This window comes from Pogona vitticeps, chromosome 1, assembly GCF_051106095.1.
Source record: "Pogona vitticeps strain Pit_001003342236 chromosome 1, PviZW2.1, whole genome shotgun sequence".
NCBI classification, from domain to species: domain Eukaryota; kingdom Metazoa; phylum Chordata; class Lepidosauria; order Squamata; family Agamidae; genus Pogona; species Pogona vitticeps.
In genome coordinates this window covers 17534276-17552064 of record NC_135783.1, presented here as the reverse complement: position 1 = coordinate 17552064, position 17789 = coordinate 17534276, and the positions used below count along the sequence as shown (strand labels likewise).

Sequence of the window (17789 nt, the reverse complement as noted above, 5' to 3'; positions counted from 1 at the left end):
AATATTGTAAATAAATTTAAATAAATAAATAAATAAATAAATAAATAAATAATTTCACCATATTTTTGCATACTCATCTGTAGGTGCAATATTGGTATTTTTGCCTGGCATGGAAGAAATTAAACTGCTGTATAACAAACTGCGAGCTAATTCACTTTTCAATAATCGGCACAGGAATTGGTAAGTCAAGAAAATGCCTCTGTCAGAACATTTAAAAAATCTTTTTTAAAGGTAAAACCCATTTTAGTTTGTTAAATGAAGTTGTGACACCTTATTCAAAAGTTAAATAGCAATTTCTCTTAGTAACACTCATCCCTCCTCTTCCTTCAAATATAGCTATCCCTGGTTTAGCATGTAAAGGCTTTTCTTTACTTCCTAGTGGAATGTGAAAGATAGTAGTTATGGATGACATAGCTGGTGTCACAAACTGCAGAAATATTGGATTGTAAATAGGTTCAAAACCACTGGAATCTAAATAGGGTTTTAAACCACCAATGTCCATGTATATAAGCCACTTTATCCCTTAATACAATGGTTTAAACATGTTGCATATCGTGTTAGTCTGCAAAAGAGAAAATACTGAAATCTATCAAGATGTAATGGCCAAACCATGCTCTCTCTTCCAATATAACAACATAGAATAGTTACCCATCATATCCACACTGGGGAATGATTTATCTGCGGATCAAGATTTCAGACCTGACTAATGTACTTAGACTCTTCTAGTCACAGTCTGTGCAGCTTAGACATGTAACTTCCCCGCGACCCAGCCACTTCCCTACCGGAGCTGGTGGACTTTGTCTCCGCGGCACTGCTGGGCTCCCCGAGATTATTGGTCTTGGGGGACTTCAACGTGCATGTGGGGGCAGAGCCCGCTGGACCAGCTCTTGAGTTCTTGGAGACCATGGCCTTCTTGAACATGTCCCAACATGTCAACGGCCCTACGCACGTGGGCGGCCATACATTAGATTTGGTTTTTTCCACCAATGGGAGTGAGAGTGGACCGATGGTGACTGACCTTGAGTCGGTCCCCTTGTCATGGTCGGATCACCACCTAATAAAATGCTTCCTCAAGATGGCCCTCCCCCCTCGCAGGGAGCAGGGATCTATTGTCATGGTCCGCCCTCGAAGGCTACTGGATCCGATTGGATTCCAGGATGCCATGAGAGGGGTTACGGCTGACCTGGCTGGCGCTCCTGTCGAGGCCCTGGTTGACGGCTGGCTCACCGCCGCGACTAGTGCCATTGACACGATCGCACCTAAACGCCCTCTCCGCCGCAGAGATCGCCCGGCGCCCTGGTTTAACCAGGATCTTCGGGTGTCGAAGCGGGTCAGGAGACGGCTGGAGCGCAAATGGAGAAAGGACCCGACGGTTTTCAATCGTATAGCTGTTAAGGTCGCAACTAACCTTTACCAGTCTAAGGTAAAGGCTGCCAGTAGAACTTACCTCGCTAACCGGATAAGTGAGGCATCCAACCAGCAGGCGGAACTATTCCGTATAGTACGTGACCTATCCGGAGTTGGCCCGGGAGATAGGCCTCCCCCTAGTCTTACCCCGGACCAATTTGCAGCATTTTTTAAATCCAAAGTCGAGGCCATCCGCCGGGATCTCGCTCCTTTTTTGAATACAGTGAGTCAAGTTGGGATGTCCAGCGCTCCGTCTTGCCCGGTGTCTTTTGACTCTTTTCAGCCCGTATCGCCCGACACTGTGGCCAGGACGCTTGATCGCTGTCGTGCCACCACCTCCTCTTTGGACCCCTGCCCGGCCTGGCTAATCAAGGCAGCCAGGCCCTCAACAACGGAATGGGCTACTGTAATAATTAATGGGTCTTTCCTTGAGGGTAGATTTCCCTCTGCCCTCAAGGAAACACTCATTAGGCCCATAAGAAAGAAACCCAGTTTGGCGGCGGACGAAATTGGCAACTATAGGCCCGTCGCCAATGTTTCTTTCTTAAGCAAGGTAGTCGAGAGGGTGGTGGCCGATCAGCTCCAGGCGTTCCTGGATGAAACAGATGCCCTGGATCCATTCCAGTCGGGCTTCAGGCCGCGCCATGGGACAGAAACGGCATTGGTCGCCCTGTGTGATGACTTATTGAGGGAGGCCGACAGGGGCAAAGTGTCTCTGTTGGTACTCCTCGATATCTCAGCGGCCTTTGATACCATTGACCATGGTATCCTCCTGGGGAGGCTCGCTGAGTTGGGGATAGGTGGCCGGGCCTTTGCTTGGCTCCGTTCCTTCTTGGAGGACCGTCCCCAGAGAGTACAGCTTGGGGAGAATGTTTCGGCCCCGTGGTGCCTTAATTGTGGGGTCCCACAGGGGTCGATCATCTCCCCAATGCTGTTTAATATCTACATGAGGCCGCTGGGAGGGGTCATCAGGAGGTGTGGAGCGCAGTGCCATCAATATGCGGATGACACACAGCTCTACATCTCCTTTTTTCCAACTGCAGGAGATGCCGTTCTGTCCCTTCAGCGTTGCCTGGAGGCTGTACAGGAATGGATGCAGGAGAACGGGCTGAGGCTGAACCCGGACAAGACAGAGGTACTGAGGGTGGGCGCCCCCACACCTGGGGACATGGGAAACTCCCTCATTTTTGGGGGGGTGACCCTGCCCGCCAGGGATGGGGTCCGTAGCTTGGGTGTCCATCTTGACCCGGCGCTCACCATGGAGACCCAGGTGGCGTCCGTGGTCCGTTCCGCTTTTTTCCATCTCAGGCGGATAGCCCAGCTGCGGCCCTACCTTGATGTGGGGTCTCTCACCACTCTGGTGCATGCGCTTGTAGTCTCGAGATTAGACCACTGTAATGCGCTCTACGTGGGGCTACCTTTGAGATTGCTGCGGAAACTACAGGTGGTGCAGAATGCGGCGGCCAGACTACTCAGTGGGCTGAGAAGATACCAACATATCTCCCCCACTCTGGCCGCATTGCATTGGCTGCCAATCCGATTCCGCATTGATTTCAAAGTGTTAACGCTTACTTACAAAGCCCTAAACGGTTTAGGACCTCGATACTTGGCGGAACGCCTTCTCCCATCTAGATCTACCCGTGTCACTCGCGCGAGCCAGGAGATAAGGCTGAGGAGCCTAACGCCGAGAGAGGCCCGAAAGGAAAAGACCAGAATCCGGGCCTTCTCGGCGGTGGCTCCTCGCCTTTGGAACAACTTGCCCCCTGAGATTCGCGCGGCTCCCTCGCTGGGCATTTTTAAGAAACAACTAAAAACATTGATGTATAGGCGGGCCTTCCCAACAGAAAACCCTTGACGATCTTTTTTCTTATTCTGTTCTTTATTATTATTATTTTTTTTATTTAAGTTTCTGCTGTAAAGTTTTAAAATTACATTGTTGTTTTTACTGTAAGCCGCCTAGAGTGGTCTAATATGATCAGATAGGCGGGATAGAAATAAAATAAATAAATAAATAAATAAATAAATAAATAAATAAATAAATAAATAAATAAATAAATAAATAAATTGAAAGAGATGGGAGACCAGAGCATAGTGTTCAGGGCTCATTTGTATCATAGTACCAAACCACGATTTGACAGTATGTCTGGGTATGGATCAACTGATGTTTTGTGAATTATACAGTGTGTTTTGGATGTTGTTTTTCACAGTGTCTTCAAGAGACTTACAAAATTGCAGAAGCTTTAATGATGGGTTAGTCAACACCCTCATCCTTAGCAGCAGTTAATGATTTATATGTATCATATTAAGCCCAGAATAAGTGTCTTCAGCATATTTATAAAGTCATCGGTGATAAAACTATGCATGCCACCATGGTGTACAAAATCCATGTATGAGTTTGGATGCTTTCTTCTTCATGGCTGATAACTTAATGCAGGGTGGCTCTCCTACTAGAGAACCGTCCACTGTGTCAGCTCTCTGAAACAGTGAGAGTGTTCCTAGGGTGGCAGCAAGAGACAGTAGGGCATTTGCTGCCTTCAGTTTTCTGCTGTCGGAACGGAGCGCTGAGTGTAGCTAATGACAGGGCTGGCCTTGTTGTTACCTGATGCAAAGACAAGTTGATGCCCCCTCCATTTCACTGGATTCTCAGTTACGTTTTACTATCATGCTTGCGATGAGAGAACATTCACCATCCCTACTGAGGGCAGCAGGACAATTTACTGGGTCAGGACAGGGAATAGGGCATGCACAGCTCTGTCCTCTAGCAGAGCAGAATAGCTTAGGGGGCTCGGGAAGAAGAATCAGGAACCTACTATTGCTTCTTCCATGCATCTACCATCCAGTTGTTGCCTCATTCTGATGATCGCCTTTGTCCTGATCCCAGTAAACAGACCTATGTTGTGAAAGTTGCCTGCCTTTCCCCTACGAGCATTCTGAATGGCGGGTGTGGATGCATACATACTGGTATTTTTATCTGCTAACTGATAGGTCTGTAGCTGCGTGTCTAAGCCCAGGGCATCTAACATGGTCATTTTAAGCATGAGGGACCAGAGATGGACTCCAAAATAGAAAAGGAATCCACCAAATCTGATTACTGTTTGAAACAAATGGCATGAAGTGGGAAAAAAGTCAAAAAATAAAGACAAAACCCGCTCTTTGATCTTTTCTCCTAGTTGTGTTGTTTACCCCCTCCATTCTTCCTTGGCAAGTGAAGAACAACAGTCTGTGTTCCTTAAGCCTCCAGTAGGAACCACCAAGATCATCCTCTCTACAAATATTGCAGAAACTTCCATCACCATCGATGATGTGGTCTATGTAATTGATTCAGGAAAGATGAAAGAAAAAAGGTACTTGGCTAATTTGCAGGGGAGAATAGTGACAAAAAGTCATGTACAGTATATAGTCGTTCTTTAGAAAGATGGCCTTATACCTACAGGGTCTCTCTATAAATTGTTCATTTTACAGAACCTCTGTGCATGTTAAGATCTTTGACGTGTACCTCCTTAATACATGTAGGAAAAAACACTAGAAATGGAAGATGTAATCTTTATCTGAAGGATTCCCGAAGCAAGATTTCAAGGGCAAAATCAAGGTCCTAAATCTAGTTGATAAGCAAAACTAGAACAAACACACTGAATCAATCGGAACCTCAGTTACACAAGTTCGGTTGATTCAGTGGATATACTCTAGCTGGGACTAACATTTGCATTTTTGCTAAAGCGACCCCATAGTATCTTTCATTGCATTGTATGTGCAGCGAAGAGTATTTATTTGTTTGTTTGTTTGTTTATCATATACTCTGACTGCCAGATTCCCATGAAGATGCACAATAAATACATAAAAAACATAAGCATTGTAAACAAGAAACCTAGAAGCAAAACACTGAAGAATAAGAGCTTAAGATCTGTGTTTGATCTCATTCTGAATGGAGATTTCAAACTGAGTATCACTCAAACAGGCCCACAATGTCTGTACATTGGCCTTTATGTGAGTTCTGTACATAAAATTCAGGAACAGAAATCTACATCCACAGTTTTGTAATAATTATAATCCTGGCCATAGAAAGACCAAATGTAAACCCTGTATCTGCTATGCACTGTCTAGATTTAAATAAGTCACTAAATGCCTCTCTCTCCCTGCTCCTGCCACCCTCATCTGCTTTCAGGTTTTCCTGGTGCTGGGATATTCTTTCCCTTGCTGTCTACCACAATTATTAATTCGGCCTGTAAAGTCTGATTATTGCATTTGTCTTTCACACATATTTTTCTCATGGCAAATTTAAGAAGAAAACCTTGCATTGTTTCATAACAGTACTTTTTGTCAATGTTTCATGTGTATACTATGTGATTTGTCACTTTATGTATGTCTTATCATTCTTTTTCATCACTTGCAGACTGTACGCCTTTAGGCAGTGACTTGTACCCCTTCCTCTTAATTGTTGTAAATCAGGACAACAATTCCAAAACAATGTGTATGCTATGATCTAAAATGAATCTGCTTTAGGCGAGCAGGCAGTAAAGACTACAGTATCCTGTTCTATAGGACTTTACATGCTCACATATCCTGTTATTCTTTTTAAAATAGGACTTGAAGATTCCACTGTATGGTTTTGCTCCTTAGGGCAATTTTTTATCATACAGTATATCACCCCAAGTGCCTGTTAAACAGGCTGTGATTTCTGAATCTAATGAATGCCTTAATAATCTAAACTATATCACATGAGTATATTAATAGCGTTGGAAAGTTAACTAATCACCTAGAACTACATAGTGTTTTTCGTTTTTATATTTTCTCAACTCTCTGTCTTAATACCCGCCTGCTCCTTCTTGTAGGTACGATCCAAGCAAAGGCATGGAAAGCCTCGAGGACATATTTGTATCCAAAGCCAATGCCTTGCAAAGAAAGGGACGAGCTGGCCGCGTAGCCTCTGGGGTTTGTTTCCATCTCTTTAGTGGCCATTGTTACAATCACCACCTTTTAAAGCAGCAGGTGCCTGAAATACAGAGAGTGCCTTTGGAGCAGCTTTGTCTCAGGTAAGTCAACCTCCCACCAGCCCCTCTCCCCAGTCTCAACAGAACCATGACACGTCCTATAGGCATATCATGTAGCATAGATCTTCCCATTGCAGGCGAGGGCATGCTTACCATGGCTTGTCCTCACACACTTAGGCACAGGTTTTAAACCCAACCTGTCGGCCTCAGGCCCTGAACAGTTGGAGAAGACAACACAGGAATGCCAGTATAATTCATGCCTCTGTTCTAATAGGTCATCAAACCTATGGCCTTCTTTGTTGCTTCGACTCTCTTTTGCCAATTTTTTAAAAAATCAGCACATAATCCTAGAACTCCTCACTGGCTAAGAAGAAACTGGTACCCCGAACTACTAGATATGGCTAAGCAAATATAACAATACTTAACCAGTCTCTTAACGTCAGGGAGAAATGTGTATGCAACCCATTCCCAGTTTCGCTCCAGTTATGTTTATGGCTTTGGAACAAAAGATACAGGGAATCCATCACAAGGATCTGTGAGAGCTCTCTGAGGATTTCTTGGGACAAAGAAAGAAAGGAGACCCTTTATTTTGGGCAGATAAAGATGAGCAATAGCTCTAATCAAACCACATACATTACGAAGCTATCTCTGAGGAAAAATACTAATAGTACAGAAGGAATCCCCAAAGCCTCCATTTGAAACATTATACGGCATCGCTTAAATATGTATCATGGAATATACTTTCTCTGACCACCATTACATCAATGTGTAGGGTATCAGAGCTATCATCTATCAGGCCAGAATTTTATCCATGGTTTTGATCATAGACTCTTTATTCATTATTTTCCCCTTGCACAGGGCAGACAAAATTATCTTGCCTTTTATTTTATTGGCCAGAATCTTCTTGTCTTTGGTACACTGGCTTTAACACAACCAGGATAACTCTTGGAGGTGAATCGTCTCAAGTTAAGAAATCACCTATATTATTTGTGGCATATCAAGTTGTGCGATTCAGCATGCAGCAGTCAACAGTAGTTTTTTAACTTGAGGCAGTTGCCTTCAAGGGTTAATACCTATCACATTACAGCTCACTCTGCTAGAAATATGACAGCTTCAGCTGTGTTGGGGGCTTTAGCCTCCCTTTCAGAAGGATGCACAGCAGCTTCCTTCTTTTATCAGGTGCTATCGGATGGATCATTTTATATAATCAAAAGCTGTTTGGAATGCAGGATGTTGCAGCAGGTGATAGATACCGTAGTGCTTCAGAAAGGCACTAGCTCATTGACAGTGGTAGGGGTGGGGGAGCATAATCTGACCCAAGTGGAAGAAGATAGAGCTTTGGTATGTCCCATGGTAAAGATGTCCTCCACGATGGGGAAAGTAGGGTTGGGACTTGCCATAATAATATTCATTCTCTGCATTGGAAGGGGGACATCCTTCCCTACCCAATATGGGTTGCGGGAGTGTTCCTGAGTGGGCAGTGAGGTGTTTGATCTCTGGGTGATTGGACAGGTCCAGAAGACATTTGTTCATATTCAGTTGGTTGCCTTGTTAAGTTGTTCAGAATGGTTCTTTTAAAAGTTACTTCCTTCTTCTATCCTTGCAAATCTAATTTTATTTCTTCTCTTTTGGTATATGTTACTGTGGCTTGGAGATGAGATAGGCATTCTTGGACTGGCCTCTCTCTTTAAAGGCTTGCCATGGCCCACAGGAGTGAATTAAACTTCCGACCTATCCAAATAGAGGGAAGGGCCAAAGATGTCTTCCTTGCACTGTGCAGAATAAACTTACTATGATAAGTGTCATCATAGCCTTCTATCCATTCTCAATCTAAAGTTTCTGGTGTCTTCCTTATTTGATTCTGTCCTTCCTATTTGATTCTAATCCATGCCAGAGCCTAGAAAAGTTAATTTATTAAAGTTAATTTATTTAACTCAAAGAATCCTCCAGCAGAGCCACTAGCCATGCTTCCTGGTAGGATTCTGGGTATTGTAGTACAAAAATATTTTTCCCCCAAGCCCTGCCTTATTTCTACCAATAAATTTTATGTATTCCTTGTTCTGCTTATTGATGAAAATGAGTTGATTGGTTAACTTCCCTGAATGGCCGGTTACAAGCAGTGTGTTGAGTAAATCTTCACGTAAAACACCACCACAGAGTTGAGAGAGTGACGCTCAACAATAAAGATACAAATTCTTCCAATAGTATATCTCCTTATGTCTTACTAAGTAGTGATTCCATGTGCTCTTCCATTTGTGTCAGTGGCCATCCAAAAAGGAGGACACGAACAGGAAATTTTCAGGGGATGGCTTCTCATTCAGCCAAAGCAGACTAAATTATCATTTGCCCTTCTTTCTTGTAGAATTAAAGTTTTGGAAATGTTCTCCACACAAAGCCTCCATTCGGTTTTGTCACAGTTGGTTGAGCCACCAACATCAGAATCTCTACGCGCATCAAAATCGCGGTTGCAGGACATTGGTGCCATCACTTCTGATGAAAAACTCACTCCATTGGGGTATCATTTGGCTTCTTTGCCTGTTGATGTAAGGATTGGGAAGCTGATGTTGTTTGGTGCCATCTTTCGCTGCCTGGATCCTGCCCTAACAATAGCAGCGAGCAGGTCCCACAAATCACCTTTTGTAAGTATCGTTGCTATAAGTCATGCAGACATTTGCACTCCTGGACTTTTTGATAAGGAAACGGGCTCTGAAAACAGTGTTTGTGAACTAGAGAGCATTTCACATCCCAGTGTGTACATGCATGTCTGTTTTCCCAGTTTCACATCTGGTTAAACTGGTTTTGAAAGGATTTTTGTGCCTATTTTAAAATAATCTAGAAACTTGCAAAACCTGTTTACTGGGAGGTAAATGTGAGAGGGATATGTACAGTAGGAACAGCTATTTCCATTTCATAGTCTTCTCATTCTGAAAACACTTTGTTTAGTCGTTTAGTAGTGTTTGACTCTTTGTGACCCCATGGACCAGAGCACACTAGGCCTTCCTGTCTTCCACTGCCTCCCGGAGTTGGGTCAAATTCATGTTGGTAGCTTCGATGACACTGTCCAACCCTCTCGTCCTCTGCCGTCCCCTTCTCCTCTTGCCTTCACACTTTCCCAACATCAGGGTCTTTTCCAGGGAGTCTTTTCTTCTCATGAGATGGCCAAAGTACTGGAGCCTCAGCTTCAGGATCTGTCCTTCCAGTGAGCACTCAGGGTTGATTTCACTACCTGCCCTATAGAGCAGTAGTCCCCAACACCTATTACAAGTATACACAACCTCACAACATGTAAGTTGTGCAATTAATTAGATGAGAGTTATTGGTGCAAAGAAATACTGAATTCTTAAAGCAAATGTTTTGACTTTTGTTAGGAGTGTATTTAAAATTTAATGGTAGGATAACAAGTAAAGCAAAAGGAGAGTTATTTCCTACATAGTAAATGACATACCTTGGAATAGCCCATCTTCTTTGTCCCATAATTGCTGCATTGGTGGTATTCCCTTTTCAATTCATATCAGAACGACTGAAGAAGGCATATTGGCAAAGACAGAAAGAAAGAAAAAAGAGGGAAAGGGTCAAAATATTGTAGCACTTGAAAAACGGAGCTTTCATGGATGAAAATCCACTTGAGGCCCATGGAGTACAAATATACTGTGTGCCCTCTGTATTTATTGATATCCCCATAACTATGTGAGGAAATAGATAATAGACAAAGTGGCAATGGTTCATTAATACAGGAATGGGGCTATCAGGCTGTCATTTAGCAGACCTTATCCAGGATGATAACCTGTATGGCAGCTAGACTTGCCTTTCACAGTGATGAGTTATTTCTGGGACAGAAGTCGGAGTCTGTCAAAAGAGACAACCATTTTATACTATGAGATACTCCAGAAGTATACATTATTAATATACGTAGTATGCTAAAAAGGCCTGATCTCTATTTAGGCCCGTAGAAGTACACTGGGACTTGTTGGTTTAGCTGATATCTGCTGTCTCCTCAAGTCTCCTTTCCTCCTGTTTTCTGCAATAGCCACTTTGAGAGGCACAATAGAGTGTCCTGGGAGGCTGAAGTGATCTGAAACTGGTATCAGTGATCCCGTTCCTAATGTCAGATTGGTGTGCATTTATTATTTTGTGCAGAGATGGTCCTATTTGTCCTACATAGAATGTAGAAGGGTATTGCTGGCAGAAGTATGAAATTTTGAGGAAGAAAGAAGAAGATGAAACATCTTTCTTTAAGATTTAATGTTCCCTTAATGTGCTGCTCCTTCTAATGTTTTAAAGTCAGTAGTGGAGGACTTTGAGGATTTAGGACCTGTTTGTGCCCTCCTTTGAAACTTCTGTCTTCGACTGATATACTAACATATCTCAGCAGTTGGTTGTGGGATAAAATAAGATTGCTCCCTGTCCATCATCCTGCATTTTGTGATCAAAGCACTGTATACAAATATGATGAATTTGTATGTAGACTTGTTGCTACTTTGAAATAACCACTGTAATTCTGAGAGAGAGACCAGTATCCTACTGGTCAAGAGTACTAGTAACCTGAGCTATGGACTTGCAAAACAGAAAAGCTTTGATCGTGGGATACAGCATGGGTATGTGTCACTTTGATGCATTTTGTAGGATGTGATTTGCAAGAATCCTAAAGTTCCATGGCAACATTCACAGTGTGTGTTAGAAGTCAGTCATTCACATTTTAACTTTAGATACACTATATAAAGGTGTAATGTTTGATTTTAAAGGTTTCTCCATGGGATAAGAGAGAGGAAGCATTCAGTAAAAAGCTGGAATTTGCAAGAGAGAACAGTGACCATCTAACTCTACTCCAAGCATATAAGGTGAGAAATTCAGCTCTGCTCTGTAGTTCTTCTCCAAAGCTGTTTTTGTCGTAGGCTCTCTCAGCTATGAGAAATATAATAGCAGGGTAATATTTTATATTTCCACTACTTAGGGGTGGCGACTGTCTTCAAAACAGAGCTTTGAGGCAAGTCACAAGTTTTGCAGAGAGAACTTTTTATCAGAAAATACTCTTCAGGTATGCTTATATGCTTATTCAGAGTCTTTGTCTTAAAACTGTAATGACCTTCTTATCAAACAGCATTTTTCCACGTTTGTCTTCCTGTTTGCAGCCTCCTTTTCTTCCTGGCAGAATGAGAAGGGGTTACAGGTTTAAACTTTCATTAAATAGAAAAGTATGTATGGGCAAAACATATTCTGGTTTCATCTGCTTTATGTTTAGAGTTTTACCATCCTTCAGTCAATTATAGATCTCACCATAGGGATTTTTTTTTGGATCTGCAGTCAATGAACAAAGGTATGAAAGGAAAACAAATGTATTAGGTCTCTTCAGTAAGGCAGGAAATGAATAATACAGAATTAAAAATGCTCATTTCCCTGTACTGTTGTTGAGAACCCCAAGAGAACCCTTGGATCTGGCCAATTCCAGAGTGCTACTCCATGGTTCAAACTAGACTGAGGTTCTGTCGGGGGGAAATCTTTTAGGACTTATATAGGATATATGGGTTGTTGTCTTTCTTTCTGACCTTTGACAAGAATTATGCATTCAAGGCCAACTGACAAACAGTAGATTGATGCTTTCCTTCCTCTACTAGTTGCATGGTATAGGTATCAGAGTAAAGGAGTGAGACAATAATAAACATCTCATACAACTGTAGAAATTACTGTATTTTTTGCTCCATAAGACGCACTTTCCCCCCCAAAAAAAGTGGGGGAAAGTCTGTGCATCTTATGGAGGGAAGGTGGTGATTTCGCCCCCACTGATCCCGTGGGGTGGAGCCTCCCAAGGGTCTGAGGGAGCCTTCCAGGACCCTTGCGAGGCTCACCCACCCCCCACGGGGCCAGCGGGGGCGAAATTGCCAGCTTCCAGGACCTTTTCCGAGCCTTTCAAGCCTCATAAAAGGTCCTGGAAGCTGGTGATTTCACCCGCGCTGGCCCCATGGGGGGGTGGGGGGAGCGTCGCAAGGGTCCGAGGGAGCCTTCCAGGATCCTTGCGATGCTCCCTCCATCCCCCCCGTGGGGCCAGAGGGGGCGAAATCGCCACCTTCTGGGACTCTTTTGAGGCTTGGGAAGCTTCAGAAGAGTCCCAGAAGATGGCAATTTCGCCCCCTCTGACCCCCGGAGGGGCAGGGTGAATCTCTAAAGAGTCCTGGAACACACCCTAGGACCCGTTGGAGGCTCACCCTGCTCCCCCCAGGCCAGAGGGGGTGAAATCGCCACCTTCTGGGACTCTTTTGAGGCTTGGGAAGCTTCAGAAGAGTCCCTGAAGGTGGCGATTTCACTCCCTCTGGGCCCCGGGGGGTTGGGGGAGCCTCCCAAGGGTCAGAGTCTGCCTTCCAGGACCCTTGGGAGCCACCCCCCACAGGGCCAGCGGGGATGAAATCGCCAGCTTCCAGGACCCTTTTGAGGCTTGGGAAGCTTCAGAAGCGTCCCTGAAGGTGATTTTGCTCCCTCTGGCCCCCGGGGTGGGATGGGGGGAGTCTCCCAAGGGTCCGAGTCTGCCTTCCAGGACCATTGGGAGGCTTCCCCACCCCCCATGGGCCACCTTCTGGGACTCTTGAGGCTTGGGAAGCTTCAGAAGAATCCCTGAAGGTGGCCATTTTGCCCCATCTGGCCACATGGGGGACAGGGTGAGCCTCCAAAGGGTCCTGTAACTGTTACAGTGTAACACACCCTAGGACCCTTTGGAGGCTCCCCCCACCCCCCACGGGGCCAGAGGGGGCTAGGGTGTGTTCCATAAGATGGACCTCTCCATAAGGCTCACCAAATTTTTAGGAGAAGAAAACAGATTAATTTTTCCCTGTTTTCTTCTCCTAAAAATTTGGTGTGTCTTATGGAGAGGTGCGTTTTATGGAGCGAAAAATACGGTCTCATCACAGAAGTAGCAGAGAAATGATACATTAACAAAGAGAAACATCTAGGTATGACCTGCAAAGCCAGCTGTGTACAAGATGGAGAAAATGGTGGCACAGCAAATCTAATTCCTGCAGTCAGCAGTGGTCTTCTGCCTGTGCCACTACATCGAGTTGCTACTGGATGAATTGCAATGTCTGGTCTTGAGAGGCAAGATCTTTCTGTGTTTACTCTTTGGCGTGTAGACAAATAAAACATATCAAAACAGGATTCTGGATAAGACTTGTGTGAAAACGCAGCATCCATCAACCATGCAAGATTGGTTGCTGGCAGTTCAAGTCACCCATTGTTCAAATATGTCTCTTCTCTGTCCTCAACTTTGTAGGAAATGGCCAGGTTAAAAATGCAGTTTATGGAATTGTTATCTGATATTGGATTTGTAAAAGAGGGACTCCGAGCCAAGGATATCGAGAGAAGGTACTCTCAACGGGGGGACAACATTCTTGAAGTTACAGGAGAAGAGGTAATTGGATTGATGGTGAAGCGGTTATTCTTTTGTTTCGTTTTTGGTAAAGATTTCGTTTGATGTTATTCTTTTTCTGTGCCATTTTATCCATCTGTCTATCACCTATCTTTCTCCCTGTAGAGGGACTCAAGATAGCTTACAAATAATTTTAAAAAACACAAATATTTTGAACATTACAAATATAAGAAATGGTTATAAAACAATTCAGCATTGATTATTAAAAGGCACTTGTTTTAATATTTTATTCTTATTAAAAAGAAGTCTTATTGCATTAAAAAAAGACCTTAAAACCCGTGGAGGCCAAGTGGGAGAGATATTGTTCCTAAAATATCTTGGATGGAAATAATTTAGGGCTTTATATGTTAAAATCATCACTTAGAATCCATCACTTGTGCCCAGAAATTGATGGGTGGGCAATTAAGTTATTGTAACACACAATTTCTGTTCTCCCCGTAACTGGTACCAATCAGGAGTCTAGCCGCAGCATCTTAGATCTTCTGAAGCTCCTGAATAGTTTCAAAAGGTAGCCCCACATTCAGTGGATTACAATACGGTAATTAGATGGCATCTAACTAGGACATGTGTCACTGTGGCCAGATCAGACTTCTCAAGAAATGCGTGTCATTTTTAATTTTTTTAATTTGCAGATACACTCCTGGCCACGGCTGACGCCTGGGAATTTAGGAGTGCATTGCAAATCTGAATTTTCAAAGAAATGTAATCCTCCCAGCACAGGTTGAATCCCTGTTCTCTGACCTATATTTCACCCAGCTAGGAGCACCTCTGTCCTGACTTGATTAAGCTTGAGTTTCTTTTCTCTCATCCAGTCCATAATTGACCCTGGATATGGATTTAGGACTGAAACAGCTTCTTTGGAATTAGGTGGCATGAAGAAATAAGAATTGAGTGTTGTCCATGTATTGGTGCTGCTGAACTCCAGAAATCCAGATAATTTTCCTAGCAGTTTCATGTGTATGTTAAATAGCATGGGAGACAGAACTGAATCCAAAGGGATTCTCACAGGCCAATGAGCAGGGTATCAAACAGTAGTTCCCCAGCACCACCTTCTGAGCCCACCTTCCAGGAAGGACCAAAGCCACTGTGACACAGTGTCTCCAAGTTCCATCTTAAAGAAACGTATACTCTCCCTTTCTAGTTCCCAGCATAAATCATCCAGCAAGGCCACTAAAGCATTCTGTAGGCCTGAATCCGGACAGAAATGGATCCGGATAATTTGCATCACCCAGAAACCCCTAGAACTGTGAAGCTGCCAACATGCTCTAGAATCTTGCCCAGGAATGGAATATTTGAGACTGGCCAATAACTATCTAGTATACTGGGTTTTAAGGAAGATTTTTCACTGAAGTTGCTATACCTCCTCCTTTAACACAGATAGAACACTTCCTTGTTCAAAAGTATTCACTTCTCCCCTTATCCAGTCAGCCTTCTGCCACAAACCACCACCATCCCAGCTGATTTTATGAGCCAGAACAGCCAAGTATCCAGTATCCATGAGGTGGCTCTCCCCTCTCTTAAGGACCCTATCCACATCCTTGGGTTACACAAGTGGAACATATCCATTATCATAATACAAGCAGAGGCCAAAAGTTCTGAGATGAAATAATTGAAAGAGACCTTTGCTTGGAAGCCATCAGTGTAGATGGTTTTTGAGCTAGATGGGCCAATGGTAAAGAATTTGGAAAGGCTGATATTTTGGACTACAACGTCCTATTTCCCTCAGCCAGCATGGCCACTGGCTGGATGATTTCTAATCCAGAAAATGTAATGTTTGTAAGCTCTAGGTATCACTCAGGATAAGAATGTTTTATATATTTCTTCCTGACAAGGGACAGATTTTCTTATAGGGCCAGGAGCTTTAAAACACTCTATTCTGGAGCTCCTTATAAGATCCCCCTTTTTTATTTCCAAACCCATCTGTGGAGTCTCAAGGGCTAGCAATTTCCTTTTTAAAAAAGAGGTACATGAAAAGTGGGATTCTCTGGGGCCTGTGCCAGTCGTCCTATGCTGCCTAGGTCCATGCTAATGGCTGCTCAAGTTGCAGTTAATGTACCATAACTTGTCGCATTTGTTTACATCACAGGCAAATACTAATGCAGAAAATCTCAAGTTGATATCTGCCATATTATGTGCTGCTCTGTATCCCAATGTAGTCCAGGTAAGAAAGTAATTCTCTCTTTATGTTTATACACATACAGATTGTATCTGTTTCCCTACATCAGGTTGTTACTTTTATGCTGGACATTTGAAATATGGGGCTCCTGGTGTTTGCATGTTCTCTTCTAAAGGGGAGCAAGATAGCTGTGGAAATAGGTGCTGATTCCACACAGTAGCAGTGGCCAAATGGTGGCTCAAGAGGAACATGAAACTAACAAACTGTACAAAAACAAAACAAAAAAACAAAAAACAAAGGGAAGCAGCACTGGCTCTTCCTAAGCATCAGAAGGGACATGTTGATAGTAAGAGATGATTGACAATGAAGTTGATTGCTTCAGAAGGTGGTGGGCTTTCCTCCACCAGCTGGATTTTCAAACAGAGGGTGACTAGCCATCTGGTTAGGAGTGCTTTAGCGATGCATTTCCTGCTTTTGCCTAAGGATGGACTTGATGAACCTTCCGTGATTCTATGCAAACCTATGCAGGGAGGTAAAACTGTAAGACATTGCTTATAGTAAAGCACTTCCAAGTGCTTTACTATAAGGAAGCCAGGAGGATATAAAGGATAGAGCTACCTGTAGCCTCAGCTCTGGACTTGGGGGGGGGGGGGGAGAGAGACTCTGATTTCAGGATTTTTCTCTCTCCTGAGTCTTTACTTTCCACTCCTTTCTTCTGGAAGGGAAATTGTTGCAGCTAGAGAGAAGAGTCCTGAGAAATGCATTCTGGATTTATATTTAAAGCCCCCCCCCCGGGATGAAATTTTTTGCTGCCACATTGGGGAGCTAACTCTAGAATGCCCTTCCAGAGAAGGGTTTTCTGAAAGTAGCACTGATAAGTATTAATCCATTTGTTCTTTTATGCCTTTAAAAGGTCTTTGGATTACCGTATTTCCCGGTGTATAAGGCGACTGGGCGTATAAGACGACCCCCCCAACATTCCCACTCAGAATGTAGAGCTTGTTATATACTTGCTGTATAAGACTACCCCCTCTTCCGCATGCGTGATTCTGCTTTGGCTGCATCATGGGGAGAGTTTGTTTTGCCGCTTTTGGTTCCTTTAGCTGGGAGAGGGCGAGGGTTTGCTGGAAGGAGGACAGCATGGTCGGGAGCCAGCAAAGAGGCAGCAGCCATTTTGGAGATGCAGCAGCCATTTTGAGAAGCAGCAGTCATGTGGTCGCATCTCAAAATGGCTGCCGCCTCTCTGCTGATTCCCGACAGTCAGCTGTTTGGCGCTAGAGTCAGGCTGTTCCCAGGCTACCAAGGAGGAGTGGGCTCCGTCTACTGGGTCTTACTACCAGGTAAGTGACTTCGCTGGGAGAGAAGGAGGGTTTGCTGGACGTGCACCCGGCATACAAGACGATCCCCCACTTGGAGGCATGTTTTTCAGGGCCAAAAAGTCATCTTGTACGCCGGCAAATACGGTATATTCATTTTATCATGAACAAGAATATAGCACCTTAATTACTGGATTTTATCTAGCACAGGCTTTATGGATAGCAGCCCACTTAATCAGAAACATGGAGTATTGCCTCATGCAACTGAAGAATGGGGCTGCAGTCCATGAAAGTTTAGGCCAAATAAAAGTTGTTAGTTTTTGAGATGCTATATGACCGCGTGCTGTGTTTCAGCAGATAACCACCATGTCTGAAATTCATTTTATTTTGTGTTCACTCTTTTACTAATGTTTTATATGTTCTTTATTTGCTACAGTTTTAATATTTTTAACTGCCTTGGAAAATTTCCCCATCAAGGGTGGTATATGTTTTAAAACAATAAATTAATTGATGGATAAATGCCAAATGTGGCTTTTTTCTCCAGGATAGAT

The 17789-nt window shown here is 43.6% G+C and overlaps 1 protein-coding gene across 3 annotated transcripts in view; it reads left to right on the top strand.

The window, feature by feature from the left end:
* The window catches only part of DHX57 (DExH-box helicase 57), a 46923-nt gene that overhangs the window by 22278 nt on the left and 6856 nt on the right, over nucleotides 1-17789 (top strand). For all 3 annotated transcript variants that reach the window (XM_072988349.2, XM_020794763.3, XM_020794762.3), the window contains exons 14-21: nucleotides 84-180; nucleotides 4578-4751; nucleotides 6237-6437; nucleotides 8758-9034; nucleotides 11138-11233; nucleotides 11347-11430; nucleotides 13651-13788; nucleotides 15893-15967. In XM_072988349.2, the coding sequence (XP_072844450.2) occupies nucleotides 84-180; nucleotides 4578-4751; nucleotides 6237-6437; nucleotides 8758-9034; nucleotides 11138-11233; nucleotides 11347-11430; nucleotides 13651-13788; nucleotides 15893-15967 (1142 nt within the window). The remainder of the gene's footprint in view (nucleotides 1-83; nucleotides 181-4577; nucleotides 4752-6236; nucleotides 6438-8757; nucleotides 9035-11137; nucleotides 11234-11346; nucleotides 11431-13650; nucleotides 13789-15892; nucleotides 15968-17789) is intronic.